Raw genomic sequence first — 19,935 nt, 5'->3', positions numbered from 1 at the left:
ATATATATATATATATATATATATATATATATATATATATACATATATATATATATATGAGTAATAATAATAAATGGAGCAAAACGCATGTAAACAAAAGTTCCTTTAATTCCTACATATGTTTCAAAATATATGTGCACCCTACTCCAAAGAAGTAAGAGGTGCTGGAATTGCACATATATTCATTGTCAGGGAACCAACATATAGAAGCAAGACAAATGCAAAATGATAAGGTTACTTACGAATTATAATATTATAATATTATATGACCAAGTAAGTGACTGTTAGAAACAAGAACGCTGGTTTACATAGAGTTATAACAGGAGGGAGGCTGTAAACGCTATACTAAATGTTTAAATTAAATGATTAAAATAGGAGAAGGAAAAATGGATCACAGTAAAGTAAACAAAAGCCGTAAGCTATAAGCTAATCAATATGTGGAGTAAGGGAGAGAATCCAGAGAGTTCATCGTATATAATAATTTCTCCTTAAGGAAAAAAATAATAATAACAACATTCTAATTTGAAACGAAGAATGTAAATATAATAAATAAAACATCATAGCCTTGTAATATATTAATATATGGATATTAACGCAAATTAATGGTAAAACAAGGTACAGGATATTTTGTTGAGAAATAATAATAATAATATACATGCTTACAATGAGAAGATTGGGTATATTTAATTAAAGTTACGAATGGTACAAACACAACTAATGTAGCATTACTGCGAGGATTTATTTAACCAACTATAGAAGGGGAAAATAAAAGACAAGTGGCGATCATCATCATCATCATCATCGTTTAACGTCCGCTTTCCAAGCTAGCATGGGTTGGACGATTTGACTGAGGACTGGTGAAACCGGATGGCAACACCAGCCTCCAATCTGATTTGGCAGAGTTTCTACAGCTGGATGCCCTTCCTAACGCCAACCACTAAGAGAGTGTAGTGGGTGCTTTTACGTGTCACCCGCACGAAGGCCAGTCAGGCGGTACTGGCAACGGCCACGCTCAAAATGGTGTATTTTATATGCCACCCGCACAAGAGCCAGTCCAGGGGCACTGGCAACGATCTCGCTCGAAAATCCTTACACATGTCACGGGCACAAGTGCCAGGAGGCGACGCTGGGCACAGGTGCTATCCCGACTTCGCTATTCGCTTGCCCCAATAAGTCTTCGCAAGCTGAGTTTCGTGTCCAATGAAGGAGATGACGTTGAATTTAGTTCTCTACAGAGACCTCATCCTCAAAAACAATGCCAAAGCCCATTCTTTTGATGAATCTGGCTAACCTATTTTTAAACCTTTTGTATACACTGGGCAGAGGCATTATGGAGGTATAGCAGACAATTGTCCATGTATAGACCTCCATTTATGTTAGGGAACTGGTCTGCCATTTCATATAACAAATACGAACAGACCACATCAGCTATTTGAGCTGAATCCGAACTTCCCATAGGAACATCAAAAGCCTCCGGAGTATCCTTACGGATCCAAAGTTTATTGTTAAATTTAATGATAGATTTACGAGCCACTAATATTACACTAATTTCATCCCTAGAAAGTCCTGCCTTATTATGTGCAAACCAAAGTGCTTTGTTAAGAATAATAGGGTTAATAGAAGAGTAGAAACTAGAAATATCAAACTGTATAAACTTGGTATTACTCTTATCTTTAATTGAATTAAACCAATCTATTACTTGAGAAGAATTTGACCAAAGTTTTAGTTTTAACTTATCAATTATTGTGGGTATATATTTGTCCAGAATGTTTTTACTAAGAATGCCTATGTCGGACCTAGAGGGACAAATAAGACGTAGAGAAGGGTTGGACCAAAAATTTTTCTTATGGTCCTTAAGAACAAAGTGAGGTTGCTTAGGGACCAGAGGTTCAGTCCTATCTTGCAGATTGTATTTGATCATAATTTCCTTAGCTTCCAGGTTAGCTTTCCGTAGAATATTACTGTTGGTAGTCTTATAATTTTTTTCTATTTCTTTTTTCAGTAATTCCATGTATTTATCTTTAGACAGTTTGTATAAATTTCCAGTTTTATCTGACTGTACTAAAAATCCTTTGGTTCGATTGATTTTCTTGGTAATGTTATGGAGGTACCTAAGATGACTAATGCTACATTAGTTGTGTTTGTACCATTCGTAACTTTAATTAAATATACCCAATCTTCTCATTGTAAGCATGTATATTATTATTATTATTTCTCAACAAAATATCCTGTACCTTGTTTTACCATTAATTTGAGTTAATATCCATATATTAATATATTACAAGGCTATGATGTTTTATTTATTATATTTACATTCTTCGCTTCAAATCAGAATGTTGTTATTATTTTTTTCCTTAAGGAGAAATTATTATATACGATGAACTCTTTGGATTCTCTCCCTTCCTCCACATATTGATTAGCTTTTAGCTTATGGCTTTTGTTCACTTTACTGTGATCCATTTTGCCTCCCCCTATTTTAATCATTTAATTTAAACCTTTAGTATAGCATTTACAGCCTCCCTCCTGTTATAACTCTATGTAAACCAGCGTTCTTGTTTCTAACAGTCACTTACTTGGCCACATAATATTATAACTCGTAAGTAACCTTATCATTTTGCATTTGTCTTGCTTCTATATGTTGGTTCCCCGACGATGAATATATGTGCAATTCCAGCACCTCTTACTTCTTTGGAGCAGAGTGCACATATATTTTGAAACATATGTAGGAATTAAAGGAACTTTTGTTTATATGCGTTTTGCTCCATTTATTATTATTATTCATATCTACTCAAAATGCATCACTTTAACTTAGTATCTCTACCTATAAAACGGGTGTGATATCCTGTTTTTTTGTGTGATTTTTTGCTACCCATGGTAACTATTAACATATTTATATTTACATTGTCAAGGTTTTTTTAAACTGAGATAATATTAATATATATATATATATATATATATATATATATATATATATATATATATATATGTGTGTGTGTGTGTGTGTGTGTGTGTGTGTGTGTGTGTGTGTGTGTGTGTGTGTGTGTGTGTATGTATGTATGCATAAAGTGATGGTTTGTTGCAAACTTAATGTGGCAGTCCCAGGAAAGGGAAGAATGCTACTGCCATTTAGCCCCTGGAAACACCGTTTCCAGTTGGCGATGTGACACAAGCATACTGTGTCCTTATGTTTTCAAAGGTGAATAAGCATCGGCAGCTAGCAAGCCAAGCTACTCCAGACTGATGAAGAACAATGACACTAAAACTAGTCTCTGGATGCTGGTTTTGGTGGGTGGAGTTGCTTATCTCCCCTGTTTGAAAACATAAGGACACAGTACGCTTGAGTCACATAGCCAACTGGAAATGGTGTTTCTTGGGGCTAAATAGCAGTAGCATTGTTCCTTTCCTGGGAATGCCACATTAAGTTGGAAACAAACCATCACTTTATCGTGTGCTACTGTATAAATCTCTCAGAGAGATTTAGAAATGCAATATTTCTAATTATATTTATGTGTGCATGTATATATATATGTATATATGTGTATGTATATATATATACATGTATGCATATATATATACATACGTATGTATATATATATATACACATACACACACACACATATATATATATACACATATATATATGTATATATATGTGTGTGTCTGTGTGTATGTATATATATTCTGTTCTGTCTGGGGAGAATCATTCTCTTTTGGTGCCTTATAATTTAACACACTCACTGGTAAAATTTCCACTTATTTCTTTTTTATTTTTCTAAAATTTTTGTTGCGTCTTTCAACCTTTCCAACAGTTTTGACTCTGTCCGTTATTCACACTGCGTTCCTTTTTGTTTGATTGTGCACATGTGTGTGGGTTAGTGTGTGTGTGTGTGTGCCTACACATGCATGCATGTATGTATGTATGCATGCATGTGTATGCATGTATGTGTGTGTGTATATTTATATGTATATATTCTGCATATTCATGTGTTTGCGTGTCCGTGTTTGTGTGTTTTTATGTATGTGTGTGTGTGGAGGGGGAGTTGTATATATGTGTGCATACCTCTGTCTCCTTGTGTGTGCATGTCTGAGTGTATGCATGCGTGTGTGTGTTTGCAACTATGTACCGTGTTTGTATGTATGGATGTGCATCTCCATATGTGTGGATGTGTGTCTCCATACGTGTCCTTGTGTGAAGTAAAGTGTGTGTGCATATATGGTCATGTGTTTCAGTCTTCTTTTTTGTATGTGTGTGTATGTGTGCTTGTCTGTTCATATAACCTATGTACCTATCCGTCTGTATGTTGATCTGTTTACTTTCTTATCCATATGTTTATATACATGTGCATATAAATATATATACATACACCCACCTACACATACATACATCTATCTACATAACAGCCCACTAACTATTCTATTCTACTTGTGTAAACTGTGGGTATGGGGTATGATATCTACTCTTTACTCTTTTACTTGTTTCAGTCATTTGACTGCGGCCATGCTGGAGCACCACCTTTAGTCGAGCAAATCGACCCCAGGACTTATTCTTTGGATGCCTAGTACTTGTTCTATCGGTCTCTTTTGCCAAACCGCTAAGTTACGGGGACATAAACACACCAGCATCGGTTGTCAAGTGATGTTGGGAGAACAAACACAGACACACAAACATATACACACACATACATATATATATATATACATATATACGACGGGCTTCTTTCAGTTTCCGTCTACCAAATCCACTCACAAGGCTTTGGTCGGCCCGAGGCTATAGTAGAAGACACTTGCCCAAGGTGCCACACAGTGAGAATGAACCCGGAACCATGTGGTTTGTAAGTGAGCTACTTACCACACAGCCACTCCTGTGCCTATGTTTATTTCCTATTTAATATTGGGGATGTTTCATTTATGAGGACGTACTCCTGTATTTGTCTGAGTGTTGGCTCCTTTCGGTGCTTGGATAAGATGCGGATGTCAACTTGACTCTCTTTAATTCCACAAATATAATTCCCTTTCTCCCAAACTTTTACTTAACTATACTACTACTAATAATAATGACTATAACCATTACATCTAAAATTTAAATTATTATTGCACCCATTACCTCACATAAACAACCACCTTTACATTTTCTTGGTAACCTTTTACTAACATTTGAACATGCTTGGTAACATTAATAACTGTTTGACTATTGTTTATTTCCTTGCCTTACATTAATAACCACATTTACACATCCTTAACAACATTTTAATACCCTTTGAACACACACACACACACATATACATAGATATATGTATGTATATATGTATATATGAGTGTGAGTGTGTATAAATATACAAATTTATGTATATATGTATGTATGTATGTGTATGTATGTACATGTGTATATATACACATATGTATGCATGAGTGCATCATCATCATCATCGTTTAACGTCCGCTTTCCATGCTAGCATGGGTTGGACGATTTGACTGAGGACTGGTGAAACCGGATGGCAACACCAGGCTCCAATCTAATTTGGCAGAGTTTCTATAGCTGGATGCCCTTCCTAACGCCAACAACTCAGAGAGTGTAGTGGGTGCTTTTACATGTCACCCGCACGAAAACGGCCACGCTTGAAATGGTGTCTTTTATGTGCCACCCGCACAGGCCAGTCCAGGGGCACTGGCAACGATCTCACTCGAAAATCCTATGGAAGCCAGTCAGGCGGTACTGGCAACGGCTACGCTCAAAATGGTGCATCTCATGTGCCACCTGCACAAGAGCCAGTCCAGGGGCACTGGCAACGATCTTACTTGGCTTGCCGAGTCTTCTCACGCACAGCACATTTCCAAAGATCTCGGTCAGTAGTCATCGCCTCGGTGAGGCCCAATGTACGAAGGTCTTGCCTCACCACCTCAGCCCAGGTCTTCCTGGGCCTACCTCTTCCACGGGTTCCCTCAACTGTTAGGGTGTGGCACTTTTTCACGCAGCTATCCTCATCCATTCTCACCACATGTCCATACTAGCGCAATCGTCTCTCTTGCACGCCACAACTGATGTTGCTGCACCTCTTATGTGTCCATAGCTTGCACCGGGTACATCTTATAGAGTTACTACCTACTCCTTTTCTACATACTGAGCAGGGCCATCTACCTGAAGGGGTTTGTGTTTTATCTACCTTCCTACTTATTAGGATTTTGGTTTTAGCTAGGTTGACTCTAAGGCCCTTCAATTCTAGACCTTGCTTCCACACCTGAAACTTCTCCTCTAGTTCTGATAGTGACTCCGCAATTAGGGCAAGGTCATCAGCATAGAGGAGCTCCCAGGGGCAACCTGTCTTGAACTCCTCTGTGATTGCCTGGAGGACTATGATAAATAGTCCTACGTATATATATGCGTATATATATATATATATATATATATATATATATATATATAAGGGCATTGGCGTTAGGAAGGGCATCCAGCTGTAGAAACTCTGCCAAATTAGATTGGAGCCTGGTGTTGCCATCCGGTTTCACCAGTCCTCAGTCAAATCGTCCAACCCATGCTAGCATGGAAAGCGGACGTTAAACGATGATGATGATGATGATATATATATATATATATGAATGTGAATGTGTGTGTGTATATGTGCATGTATGTGGACACACATATATATATGTGTGTGTCTATACTATTTAAATCAATATGTGCCTATTTATTTATTCATTTGTTTAGTTATACTTGTTTATATATTTGTATATGCAATTTAAGTTAATATGTGCCTATTTACTCATTCGTTTATTTAATTTTTATATACAAACATCTGTATACTTCAAAAATATTCTTAAACTTACATGATACTCTCCCCTCTTATATATTTTTTTCAAATACACCTAAACAAAACTGAACATGCATAATCGTGTATGTGAGTGTACGAGTATATGCATATGTATGGTTTTGTATATGTGTGTGTGTGTGCGTGTTTGTGTGTGTGTTTTCTCATTTATATGCACAACTTTTGCATTGTTATACTTTATTTCCACTAAAATAATTCTCTCTTCCTCCTTATAATAATTTTTACATACAGCAAAATAAAATACTTACATATTTAGTTGAAGTTTTTTTCCCTTATACTTATGTAGATGTATGCATACAATTAATTATGAGCATACAAAGATACATATTTAAACATGTATGTATGTAGATGTATATCTATGTAGATGCATACATGTCTATGTGTATACGCGTATGAACATATGTCTGTATATGTATATATGCACATGTATGCATGTGTGGGCATGAGCACATACATGTGAGTGTGCAGGTATACATATATGTTTGTTTATGCAAGTATCTGGGTGTATGCATGTGTATATACATGTATACATATATACCAGTTTTATCCTGTTTACTACAGATACACATATAGATTTCATTGGATTAAAAATCGCTCCAAAACACCATGACATTTGAACCTTTTGGATTTCCTCGTGTTCTTTTCTGGTGAAGAACATAGGCTCGAAATGTAAAAAACTTTCTCACCTTCCTGAGCATTAAACTAATACACGTTGTGTATATACCTGTTTTCGTCTTTTGTTTTTCTGAAACTCTGAAAATTCCAACTACACACGTGTGTGTGTGTGTGTGCATGCGCGTGTGTATGCATGTGTATATATGCTTATATGTACGTACATGTATGTATATATGAGCAAATGTATACAAATATGAGTGCATGTGAATGTATACACGTATACCTGCGTGCGTGTGCAAAAACATCTTTGTATGTGTGAGTATATATGTATGTATATATCTGTAGATATGAGCATGTATGTGTGTATGTATACTGAGACACACATGTACATGGGTTTATATGCATGCTTATATGTAGGCACAGCTATCTACATATCTTATATACCTCTGTGTCTGCATGCACATATGGCCACATAGGTATGTTTAGTGGGTGAATGTGTGCGTTTATATGTATGTGCATGAGGGAACATGTGTATATATATATATATATATACATATATATATATATATATGTGTTTGTATATATGTAAGCTGTGATATATACGTATGTGCATATATGTGCATGCATATGTATGTGGACATTCATGTGTATGGATGTATGTGCATCTGTATATATAAGTATATATGTATGTAATTGCATATGTGTGTATATATATCTATATAAGTACATGTGTGTGTCTGAGTGCATAGGCACATATGTGTGTCTGTGCAAGGTATAGGTATGTAACCCTATGTGTGTGTTTGTGCATGTATAGGTTTGTGTGTGCATAAATAATTATGATTAAATTTACGTATGCTTGTACACACACGTATATAAGTGTTAGTTATTTACATATGCACATTCAGACACCAAAAGTTTACAAAACTGTTAAAACAAATATACTTTCCTTAAAACGCTATAAAGTAAACAAAATAATTTGAAGTTTCATTAGCTGATGTATATTTAAATTTCCTCTATCATCTCTATTAATTTATTCATTTATTGTTCTAATTCTATTTACCTACTCTATCTCATCTCCAGTCAACCTGCAAACCCCTCACCCGAGCATATAACAATACAAATCATAAACAGTATCATTCAGTCTGCTATAATGAATCCATAAATACATATAAAACATCCAAGGGTATATTTTTCTCCCTCTGAAGATATTATGCGCAGGTGATATAAATTTAATATTTACTTAATATTTACTGAGTATTAATTGAAACAGCTGTAAGGGATGATGATTATTAACTTCCCATCCATTTTCTTTTTTTTTTCTTTTATATATATAAATAGAAATACTATTAGTTCTAAATTTCTGAATGAGAAACATGCAGCAACAGTATGACAGAGTAAAGTTTATTTGCCAACATAAAGTGGCAGTCATGGTTAGGATGAATGTTGCTGCTATTTAGCCTCAGGAAAACATCTTCTCCGGCTGGCTATTGACGCACTAACTGCGTCCTTGTAATTTCAAACAAGAGAGCTAGTGTCCCCACTCATCTCAAAGCAATATCTGTGTACCAATGGTTTCTGGGTTATTTCTCTTCATCAGCACAGAATAATTGCTTGGCTAGAGATGGCAGCACTCGTTCTTGTTCGAAATATTACTTTTCAAAGTGGCACAGTCACTGATCAGTATGTCACTGACTGTGTATCACTTTGAAAAGTGCTGCCATCTCTAGTTAAGCAATTCTTCTATGCTGATGAAGGGAAACAGCAGCAACATTTCTCCTAACCAGGACTGCCACTTTACGTTGGCAAATAAACTTTACTCTCTCTTTCTCTCTCTATATATAAATATATATACACACACAAACACTTATACATATATATAGATATATGCATATACACACACACATATATATATATTCATATGCATAGAGCAGATGCTGGATGACCTTTGTCTTGCCAACCCTCACCGGTTTCCAAGTAAGCTAATATTTTCCAACTAACATATATGTTTTCCTGGAAGATTGACAATAAAGGATGATAATATAGGAGAGAGAACAATATCTAGCAAGGAGTCATAAACTCATATACATACATGCAATTCACATACACACACATGTACAATGGGCTTCTTCAGTTTCCATTCACCATGTCTACTTACCAGTCTTTAGTTCTTCCAGATCTGTAATAGAAGACATGTTACCAATGTGCCAGGGAATGGGACTGAACCTGATACCATATGATTGTGACATGTATATATGTACACATACATAGATGTGCATATTGTTACATTCAAGATTTAAAGAAAATGAACACACAGATTAAAGTTAAAATGCTACTTGGAAATTTGCTACAATAACTCTTAATAAGGTAAAAAAATATACAATATTATACAATACAAATGTTATTCCACAAGGAAATGACAATTAGTAATATTGCTGGCTTGTTTTGAATGTCCACACTATAATATATGCAGAAAAGGACATCAAGTGAATAGAATATACACAAATAGACCAATAACAGTCCAGTTGACGCTCAATATACATACATCAACTAAAGATGAATCCAACCTCTCCTGAAACGAGATCAACGTGCTCCACATTCCAAAATTTTTTATTGCTCACTGAGGGTCATGTGAACTCCACAACTGATCACCATCCAGGTAGAGCCACAGATGTCTCAGCCTCAGTGCATGCCTGCGCATCATCAGCCATGGCATCCCTAGCCCACCCTTTAACGGTTTTTGGCAGCAGGTAGAGTGCCTCACAAGTGGTCCTGTGCCCTTCTACAAAAAGCAAAAGAGCACCCATTCCAACTTGATCAGCCATGAATCGGGACATGGCACAATGGTTAGGTGGTAGGTAATCACCGATGCAATAAACACACTGGTAGCCTCCACCTTCCCTTTCAGGGATAGTCACTACCCAGACCATGTCTGAGTTAAATGGGTCACTCTACTCAGTACCTCACTCCAGTTCTTCTCTATCTGGAATTCCAGACCGAACCCGACACCTAGAAGTTTAATCGACACATACCAGAGTGGGGAGAGAGGTTACCTTTGATAAACCGATCGTTTGATATTGAACACCTTCAAAAAGAAACCATTCACCCATACTATCAAGTCGATGTTGCCATACATGGCAATGATCCAGCTAAGGAATTTTGGACCCAAGCCAAACGCCGTGAGGACTGACACCAGGTATCAAAGGTCAACCTCATCGAAAGCCTTAGCTTGATCTAAATGGACCACTGCTCCACCTGAGCCAGGTTTACTATTTATCCCCTCTAAGGTATAACGTATAAAGTGGAGACTGTCCTGAATGGTTCTGCCGGGAATAGCACAGGTTTGTGCTTCCCCAATGAGTTCATCCACAACATGCACCAACTGTATCACTAAAATCTCAGCCAAAATCTTCAACTCTGTATTTAACAGAGTGATGGGCCGAAAATTATCTAATGAATCCCCCTTGTTCTGGTCTTTCCTCACCAGTGTCACCACTCCCAGACATACAGATCTGGAAATGAACACATTCTGCTGCAAGTTTGCAAAGACACCCGCTAGCAGGTTCCCAAACAAGTCTGACGTACTATTATATAATTCATAGGGTAGACCATCAAGTCCCTGTGCTTTGTTACCACCACAGTCTGCCTTTGACCCTTCACAGCTATCCACCTCTTGCCCCAAGAAACACAGCAGCATGGTGACGAAGTCTGTAAGGTCCCTCCTACTCTTCAGTCCACTGCTCCCACTGAAAAGCTGAGTGAAGTGCTCTTGAAAGACCTCGCACATCTGCTCAGGTTCATTTACTAACTTACCTTGTTGATTCGTCAAAGATCTTTCTGTTTGCCACATTGACTTTCTACCAATCAGGCCCATCTGGCGGCTTTGATTCCCTTGCATCCCACTGCATAAGCTCTAGCTCTGAAAATGCTTCCCATGTGTTTGGCTTCAAGGTGCTGGCTTAATTCCAATCTCTTTTGCCAACACCTGGATTGCAGGATCAGTCCTCATTGTCTTAACTAGTGCTCTTTTCTATATCTAACAGACTCAAATTTTATGCAGTTCTATATTTAAGAGACGAGAAATTATGTACATTATTTACATTTGTCTTGGGGAAATTTTGAACCTGGGTATTTTGAACTTAAGGTATTTTTTGATGTTGTCATTATTATTGTTATTATTATTATTATTATTATTATTATTATTCAGGTCACTGCCTGGAATCAAACTTGGAATCTTGGGGTTAGTAGCCTGCGCTCTTAACCACTACGCTATATGCCCATGGGCAATTATGGAGTGAATTTTAGGGCTTATAAATCTAATATTTTCCTATCCTTCCTTAATACCGGTTCCTATATACTATTCATATCTGCTTAGGAGGTTGTTGTGTCCTAGCATATGTGCTGCTTCTTTTAGTTTTCATATTTTCCAGTGGTGTTCTCTGTCTATTATTTTAACTTCATCCCACGGGGGGGGGGGGGGGGAGGTGGTCTCCATTTTTCCATACATGATCAGCTATACCCGATTTATCAATATCTCCTTGTGTCACAACTTTGCAACGTTCATCTACCGTTATTTTGAGGAGGTGACATGTTTTGCCTTTGTATAACCTACCACAGCTGCATGGGATAGAGTACATGCAGTTTTTAGTCATATTCTCTTCTTTTAGTGGTTTTACCCAAAGGAGATATTTGCAAAGTGTTGTATTATTCTTGAATACTGCCCTGATGTCATATGGGCTGCATATCTTTTGTATCTTTTTGGAGAGGCCTTTCACATAGGGTAGACAGACTGTAGACAGTTTATTGGTTTCATCCTCTCTTTTCTTCATAATTGGAGTAGATAGTATGTTTTTGGGGTAGTTGTTGCTTAATAGATTGTTACTGAGCTTGATCATTTCTTTGTACATGAAAGAATTGTAAATGGTGAAGACAAGCCAGATTAAGAAGTTTATGAAACTCAAAGGTCAGAGAATGAAGACTGAAGTCCATCACCCACCTGTGAAAGCAGTAATTAATGTAAGTAGCCAACATCTGGAAAGCTCTGAAGAAGCAGTACTAAACAAAGGTCTCAACTTGATGCTGACGTCACTAGGAGAAACGTCAAGAAAGTGGTCGGCAACTGTGACAGATGCCAGTCCATTGACCCCGCCCTGGGAGGGCATGAGCAAGGGAACCTCTCAGTAGAGGGCAACTGGAGGAGACTAGCTGTGGATGTGACGCACTACCGTCAGGGAATGTATCTCAGCCTGGTCGACTGCGGGCCGAGCCGGCTGGCCATTTGGAGGGAGTTGAGGACAGGCATTGCTGATGAGATTGCCCGCATTTTGAACGGGATATTCTTGGAGAGGGGTCCCGTGGAAGAACTGCTAATGGACAACGGGGCGGCGTTTCGTTCGGAAGCGTTGGGGGAGATGCTTGACCGGTGGAAGGTGCGACGATTGTTCAGAGCAGCGTATAAGCCGAGCGGCAACGGAATCATTGAGAGGCACCATCGGACGATCAAGGCCATGGCTGAAAGGAAGCACATTTCGCCCCTGGAAGTGGTCTTCTGGTATAACATGTCTCCCCGATCCGGACAAGCAGAAGAATCTGTGCTGCACAGAGCAGTGTTCAAGTATGAATGGAGGCATCCCAGTAAGACGCCGGAGTACTGCGAGGAAGAGAAGGGACCCGCCGGCGTGAAAGTAGGGGAGGAAGTTTGGGTCAAGCCGCCAAAGGCACGCTGCACATCACAATGGGGCAGGGGAACAGTGACAGCGGTCAATTCCAGAAACAATGTATCCGTGGATGGAATGCCGCGTCACGTACTGGACCTGTGCAGGATAGCCACTTCGTCGGATGAAGAGCGTGATGGAAACGAGGCACCTGGCTCGAGAAGATCTTGACGTGTAAGGCGCCAGTTGGATGGCGAACTTCGAAGTGGAGTAGGGGGCGGACATGATCTTTAAGATCAGGGTGGCGTGTGGTATGACGTCAGCGACTGGGGAGCTGACCGGAACGGCGAATTGACCGGAAGAGGAAGAAGGGCAGAGCAAGCCTCGATCGGGATTTGGTGCCCTTTTTCGAACGGGGTTGTTGCGAGGAGAGGACGTGCCAAGCAATCGTCTAGGTGTTAGGAGAAGCAGCTGCTATTTCTAGTGTTCTAGGTCGGGCGAGCAGCGAGGAACGGATACCGCAGGACAGACTCGTACTTGGAAGGAAAACCGAGGTAAGGCGATTACATCTACTCGCACGCATACACCACAACACACACACATACGCACACCCATACATACAAACAGAACAAACACATACACGGACACACAAGAACAAGCACGCATTCACACACACACAACAACAACAACAAGCACGCACACACACACACACACACACACACACACGTACGCCCGTTGCTTTCTTCTTCCACTTCGATACGTCAAATAGAACAAGGTATTCTTTCGTTTTGACTCGAAGTTTTTAAACATACTACTCAGTAATTCCCGTGAGCACATATCTTGTCAACTCCTGCGTATGTGTTCTTTTGTCATATCAAAGTGGGAAGAGGAAGCTAATTGGTTGTACGTCTGTTCTTGTGTATGTATGTGCGTGTGTATGTGTGCCTGTTCTTGTGTGTGTGTATGTGTGTGTTTGTGTATACTTGTTCTGTTTTTACGTATTTGTGTGTGTGGAATGTAGATATGACGAAATTACGCTAACAATGTTGCATTTTAAACTTGAAGAAAAAAGCCTTGCATATTTGTTCTTACTGGCACGCGCGCGCACACATACACACACATACACACAGACGTGCAACTCATTAGCTTTCTCTTTCCACTTCGATACGTCAACAGAACTAGCACGCAGCTGACAGTTGACAAGACAACATGTGCTCACAGAAATTACCGAGTAGTATGTTTATAGAATTCGAGTCAAAACGAAAGATCGCCATGTAAGATATTCTTTGGTTTGTAATACGGTTAAAAATAATTTACTCGTTTTGTTTTGTTTCTTTTTCTCGCTTTATTACATTTTTTACGAACGCGAAGAGAAAACTATTTGTTTACATATGGAATTCAAACGGAAGTTGACATTTAAAACCGAAGCGAATCTTGTGGTATTAAACATTATAATTTGTTTAATATACAAATAAACTTTATAGTTTAAAATTTTTTTAATATTCATTAATAATTTCTCCAAAGTAATATGACTTTTTTAATACCGTTCGGAAAAAAAAAACTGGACACAATCCCGCACTTCTTCAATCATTATATTGTATCATGTATATATATATTTATATATATATATAAATTACTGGAGCAATGTTTACCAACCATCGGATAAATGAAAATATGTCAAGTTTTGTAGCTCAAGGAGTCTGTAACAACTATGTATCCTGTTTCGTTTTTTTTTTTCTTTTTATATATATAACAAAATATTTTAGGACTAGTAAATAAAATGTCTTTGTATTCATTGAAATCGTAACAAAAACATTAAGGTAATCTTATTAAATATCTAATAATAATAATAATAATAAGAAGAAGAAGAAGAAGAAGAAACATGTTGCGAAAGATAATTTGCATTGTAAAGAGACTTAAATTATTTATATTAGTTACTTTATTTTTCTTGATCGCATTTAAGTTTACTATAGTTAATCATCAACTGACAGACATTGAGTTGTGTCCTGTTTGCTACGGTGAAGACTTCTGTCGTCCGCTATTGAATGGTTCAGTCGTGCTCAACACATTGTCATCATTGACAATTCTCCAGTTTGCCAATGTGAAAAACGTCTACTTTGCTCATTATAACAATAAAAGTATTGTACTTAAGAAACTTGGACATGATTTTGAAATTTATCAAGCTAGAAAAGAAATATGTCGAATTATATCAAATTCCACAAGTGACAGTTGTAACGTGAAGAAGTCCTTCAAAAAACTGCTTGCTAGCCATGAGTTTGATGTGCTGGAAGCTATTCGTCCGTTGCTTATGTTGTCTTCTGATTTATTTCGCTGCCCATCACAGAGACTGTACAAAAGCATTTTAAAACATTATGTTGATAAATTGACTCTTCCAGACGATAAATCTGTTAACAACCTTCTTCATTTGATAACTACAAACATTGTTAATCCCGAACCACTCATAATGCAGGTAAGACGAGTTTTTCCTTCATCTACACAAACACGTTAGCATTTTGCTTTTGATATCAAGAATACATACGTCTTGAAGAATAAATGATTTATGTTTCGAAAGATATAGGCATAAACAAAATTTATAATAATCTTAAAGTTTGATAATGGGAAAAAGAAGCTTCCCTGGAATAAATATCTATATACTTATAAAGAGAAAGTTTATTTGTATGTTGACCGCTAATGACACTAAATAAAATTGGTAATAAGATTTTTCGGTTAATATAAAGAATGACTCACGTTAACGGGAAAAAAAGCCCAGTCTGCCGGGTGTTAAAAACTGTGTAGAAAACGAATATGAAAAAAAAAGAATTTGCGCAAACGAACGTGGGGGGGGGGGGGGGGATTTTGGGAAAATTCACAAGATCCGATTTTCCCCCTCATAACTTTCAGGAAAATGGATATCTTTTGATGAAATTTTACAGAAACGCCTTTCAAACAGCATAAATTACGATTATAAAGAAATTTGTGGGGAAAATGTTGTCCGAAAGGGTGGGGAGAGGATTGTCGGAAGGTTCACACGATCTGTTTTCTGCCTTTCATAACTTTCAGGATCTAGTTTAGCGCCCGGTCACTAAAGTGTTTTTTTGTTTTTGTTTTTTTTTCACCGGATTCATGTTTTCGATGACGGAGATTTCGAATATGCAAAAAACCACATTTTCAAAATTTTTAATTCCACCCGCCCACCACACACCCAAATTTTTGATTTTTAACCTTTTTTCGACATTCTTTTTTCAATCTACGTGGGAAAATACGGAGATTAAGAATATGGGTGGGGGGACCATTTTAATTTCATATTTTTTATTAAAAACTCTGAAATTGATTAACAACCCCCATTGCCACCTCATCCCGCTGTCTAAAAGTGAAAATGAACGGCTGTTTTGTCCGTTTCCGTATGCGTAGATTTATAGCGAAACAGCAAAAGGATCACGGCATGTGAAACATTCACCACGAAACTCGATATGCTAGAAATAACAGCTAAATGTCTGGAGAACTTTTGTGTTTGTGTGTGCGTGCATGCAACAATTTCTACAGCTTATCCGAGTGAACAGAGAAAGAAGTACACAAAATATATTTTACATACCTATCATATACATCGGATTTTTTTTTTTTTTTCACTTTAAAGGTAAACGATTCTGATAGAAGCTTACTGTCAATTCATTGGAGTAATCCCAACAAATTACTACAAGTTTAGTCACTGGCTCAGCACCTATATTTGTGTTCTTCATTCCAAAATAATAAAAACTTTAACATACTTCCAAAATAGGACTTCATCCATGTGTATCTGCGTGTGTATATGTGTGTGTGTGGGGGGGATGTTGGTGTTCAAGAAAAATATTTACGGAAATGAACTTGCACAAGGTTACACTTCTGAATTTCTTCTTAATTGTGATAACGAAACAAGAAGTTTACTCCTTGCCGCTAAAATTAAATCCCCTTGCATTTTCTCACTTTTTCAATATTCAATTAAAAGAGAGACTATGTTGTTACCAACAACATAAAAACTTTAGTAACTTGATCGATCTGTCATTGAACCAGGATTTTCATTTCATTTGAGACACACTTTGCTATCATTTATATGGAGAATTGCAAACATGGATACATACAGATACACATGGACAAAGTCCCATTTTGGAAGTATTATTCTTTTATTTGTTTCAGTCATTTGAGTGCGACCATGCTGGAGCTCCGCCTTTAGTCGAACAAATTGACCCCAAGACTTATTCTCTGTACGCCTAGTGCTTATTCTATCGGTCGCTTTTAGCGAAAAACTAAGTTACGGAGACATAAACACATCAACATCGGTTGTCTAGCGATGGCGGGGTACTAACACACAAATACATACATACACGCGCGCGCGCGCACACATATATATACAACAGACTTCTTTCAGTTTCCGTCTACCAAATCCACTCACTAGGCTTTGGTCGGCCCGAGGTTATAGTAGAAGATACTTGCCCAAGGTGCCACACAGTAGGACTGAACCCGGAACCATGTGGTTGGGAAGCAAGTTTCTTACTGCACAGCCACTCCTATGCCTATTGTTAAGTTGGTTTTTGCATATAATATACCTGTTAGCTTATATTATAATAAAGTAGGGTTGATTATGGAATGTTTATTATTTTGATATTTTTAATAATATTTTTCTATCTTTATATAATAAATATTTTATATACATTCATTTATTATTTATTGTTGGTTGATATATACATTCTTTTATTATTATTGTTGTTGTATTTTGACCCGAAGATTAGCTATATTTTTGAATAGAATTGATTTTTGATAGTTTTAATTTAATCGATTTAAATTTTCTTTCTATTTGAAAATTGGTTATGAAACACGTGGAGTCATTTTATTATCTTTATCTTATGATATTTACTTTGTATTATATTATACTTATTTATTGTGCTTTTACTTATTAATTTTTCTATATGTGACAGTGGATTTTCATCAATGAGTTCATGAACCTTGGTTCTTTTCCCTAAAACTATATTTTTATATATATTTTATACTGTGAAACTTAATTTAATTTTAATTTTTAATAAATAGATTTTAATTGATTTTTTACCTGTAATTTTTTATTTTATCCCTAATATTATATATATATATATATATATATATACACACACACACACACATATATATACATAAATACGGACATAGTAGGTAACAGCTAGCCTTCGGCCACCCTTTTGGACCCTGTTGTGTCCACTACTATGATTGGTTAGTTTGGGGCAACTTGTCTCTTGCTCTATTGCGTGCCAATATGCAACTCAACCAATCACAACCTTATGATAAGGTCACGTGAGACAGTCTCTTCTAAACCTCCAGTGAGCCAGCTGCACCCTATAAAACTCTAGCTTCACATCGAGTCGAGATCATTCAGTTCCAGGCCTTTTAAGGTCTAGCCACTGACCACATAGGACACAACCAGTTCCAGCAACAACACAGCAGCAGCCACATGGAGACTCATCAAATTCGTCCAGCAGCATTCAGGACCTCCATCTCTGTTGCTACCATTTGTCCTAACATCAACATCATCTCTCTAAGTACACAGCAACAAGCAATGCTTGCACAGGTTCCAACACAACATTGTTTGTGAATCACTTCACCATGGTTAACAGCAAATACAACCTGCGAGAACTTTCTGTACCAAGTGACCAGCAGCAGCATCATAGCCACAGCTTCTTGTACAACATGTACCTCAACCGGCTCTGCATTACTGCCACAACTTCTTGATACAGCATTTCAACTATCGTGTACCTTGACTACAAACTGGTATTTATCATCCTTGTGTCTGAACATTCTTCTAACGTCATATTATAGACTCTTTCAATGCTCTGTACTTATCGCACATGAATACATCCATGTTTGTACACACACACCTTATTCTCATGACGGCCTGTCTATTATTATGTATGATGCACACACGTTAACATATAAATAAAATCTTACCCAGTTGTTCCCTCTTTTCCTTCTGGCACATATACGCATTTATTCTTTTCATATTTATAGTATCGACTGTGTGATGTGCAAGGGAGCCATTCTCGTCACCTCACTTCGCACGGTCGTTTACACATATATATATACACACATATATATATACACATATATATATACACACATATATATATATATACACACACACATATATATATCCAGTTATGAGGGAAAAACTCGGATCTTGTGAATTTTCCGAAGTCCTCACCTTGCCCCTTGGAAAAGATTTTACCCACAAATTTCTTTATAATCGTAATGTATGCCTTTTTCATTGAAAAAAAAAACCATTTTCCTAAAAGTTATGAAGGAAAATCTCGGATCTTGTGAATTTTCTGAGGTCCTCTCCCCACCCTCCCGTTGCTTTGCACACATTTTCTTTTTTCATATTCGTTTCCTACACACTTTTTTTTACACCCATTGAACTATTTTTTTTCCAAAAGTTATGTTTGTGAAGCTTATACTAGAAAGTTAATGAAGTCATTTATGAAAATATATTGGAAGGAAGAATTCAAAAGAATGAAGTTGAAGTGGATTAAGGACTCCTGTTAACTCACGATCCGTATTAAGGTAACATGGAAGTATAATAAAGGAGAAGAAGAGGAAAAGTGGTAATTCAAACGGAAATATGATGATTAAGGTTGTATATACTGACAAAGTCTATTGTTAAGAATAGAGATAAGAGAATATTTTAGGAGATGTAGTAAGAAGAGAAATATAGAAGCAGTAAGGTAATAAATTAGAGAGGGTGAAAAGGAAATGAAATTTTACTAGTGTAGGGGAGATAAATAAGAAGAAAAAATAAAAATGATCAAGTATGGGATATAATGAGAGAAATT

General features: G+C 37.1%; 2 protein-coding genes across 2 annotated transcripts in view; one reads left to right on the top strand and one right to left on the bottom strand.

Annotated features, from left to right (window-relative positions):
• LOC106877781 (uncharacterized) overlaps positions 1-16,921 on the bottom strand; it is a 248,611-nt gene extending 231,690 nt beyond the window's left edge. The window contains exon 1 of the mRNA XM_052967253.2: positions 16,683-16,921. The gene's annotated coding sequence lies outside the window, so the exon portion shown is untranslated. The remainder of the gene's footprint in view (positions 1-16,682) is intronic.
• The window catches only part of LOC106876361 (divergent protein kinase domain 2A), a 40,445-nt gene continuing 34,890 nt past the window's right edge, over positions 14,381-19,935 (top strand). The window contains exon 1 of the mRNA XM_014924864.3: positions 14,381-15,560. Coding sequence (XP_014780350.1) covers positions 14,973-15,560 — 588 coding nt within the window. The 5' untranslated portion in view covers positions 14,381-14,972. The remainder of the gene's footprint in view (positions 15,561-19,935) is intronic.

The sequence above is a fragment of the Octopus bimaculoides genome, chromosome 4 (genome assembly GCF_046866305.1).
Source record: "Octopus bimaculoides isolate indiv1 chromosome 4, ASM4686630v1, whole genome shotgun sequence".
In the NCBI taxonomy this organism is placed as follows: domain Eukaryota; kingdom Metazoa; phylum Mollusca; class Cephalopoda; order Octopoda; family Octopodidae; genus Octopus; species Octopus bimaculoides.
The sequence above is the reverse complement of the archived record's forward strand: the minus strand, read 5'-3'. Positions and strand labels throughout refer to the sequence as shown.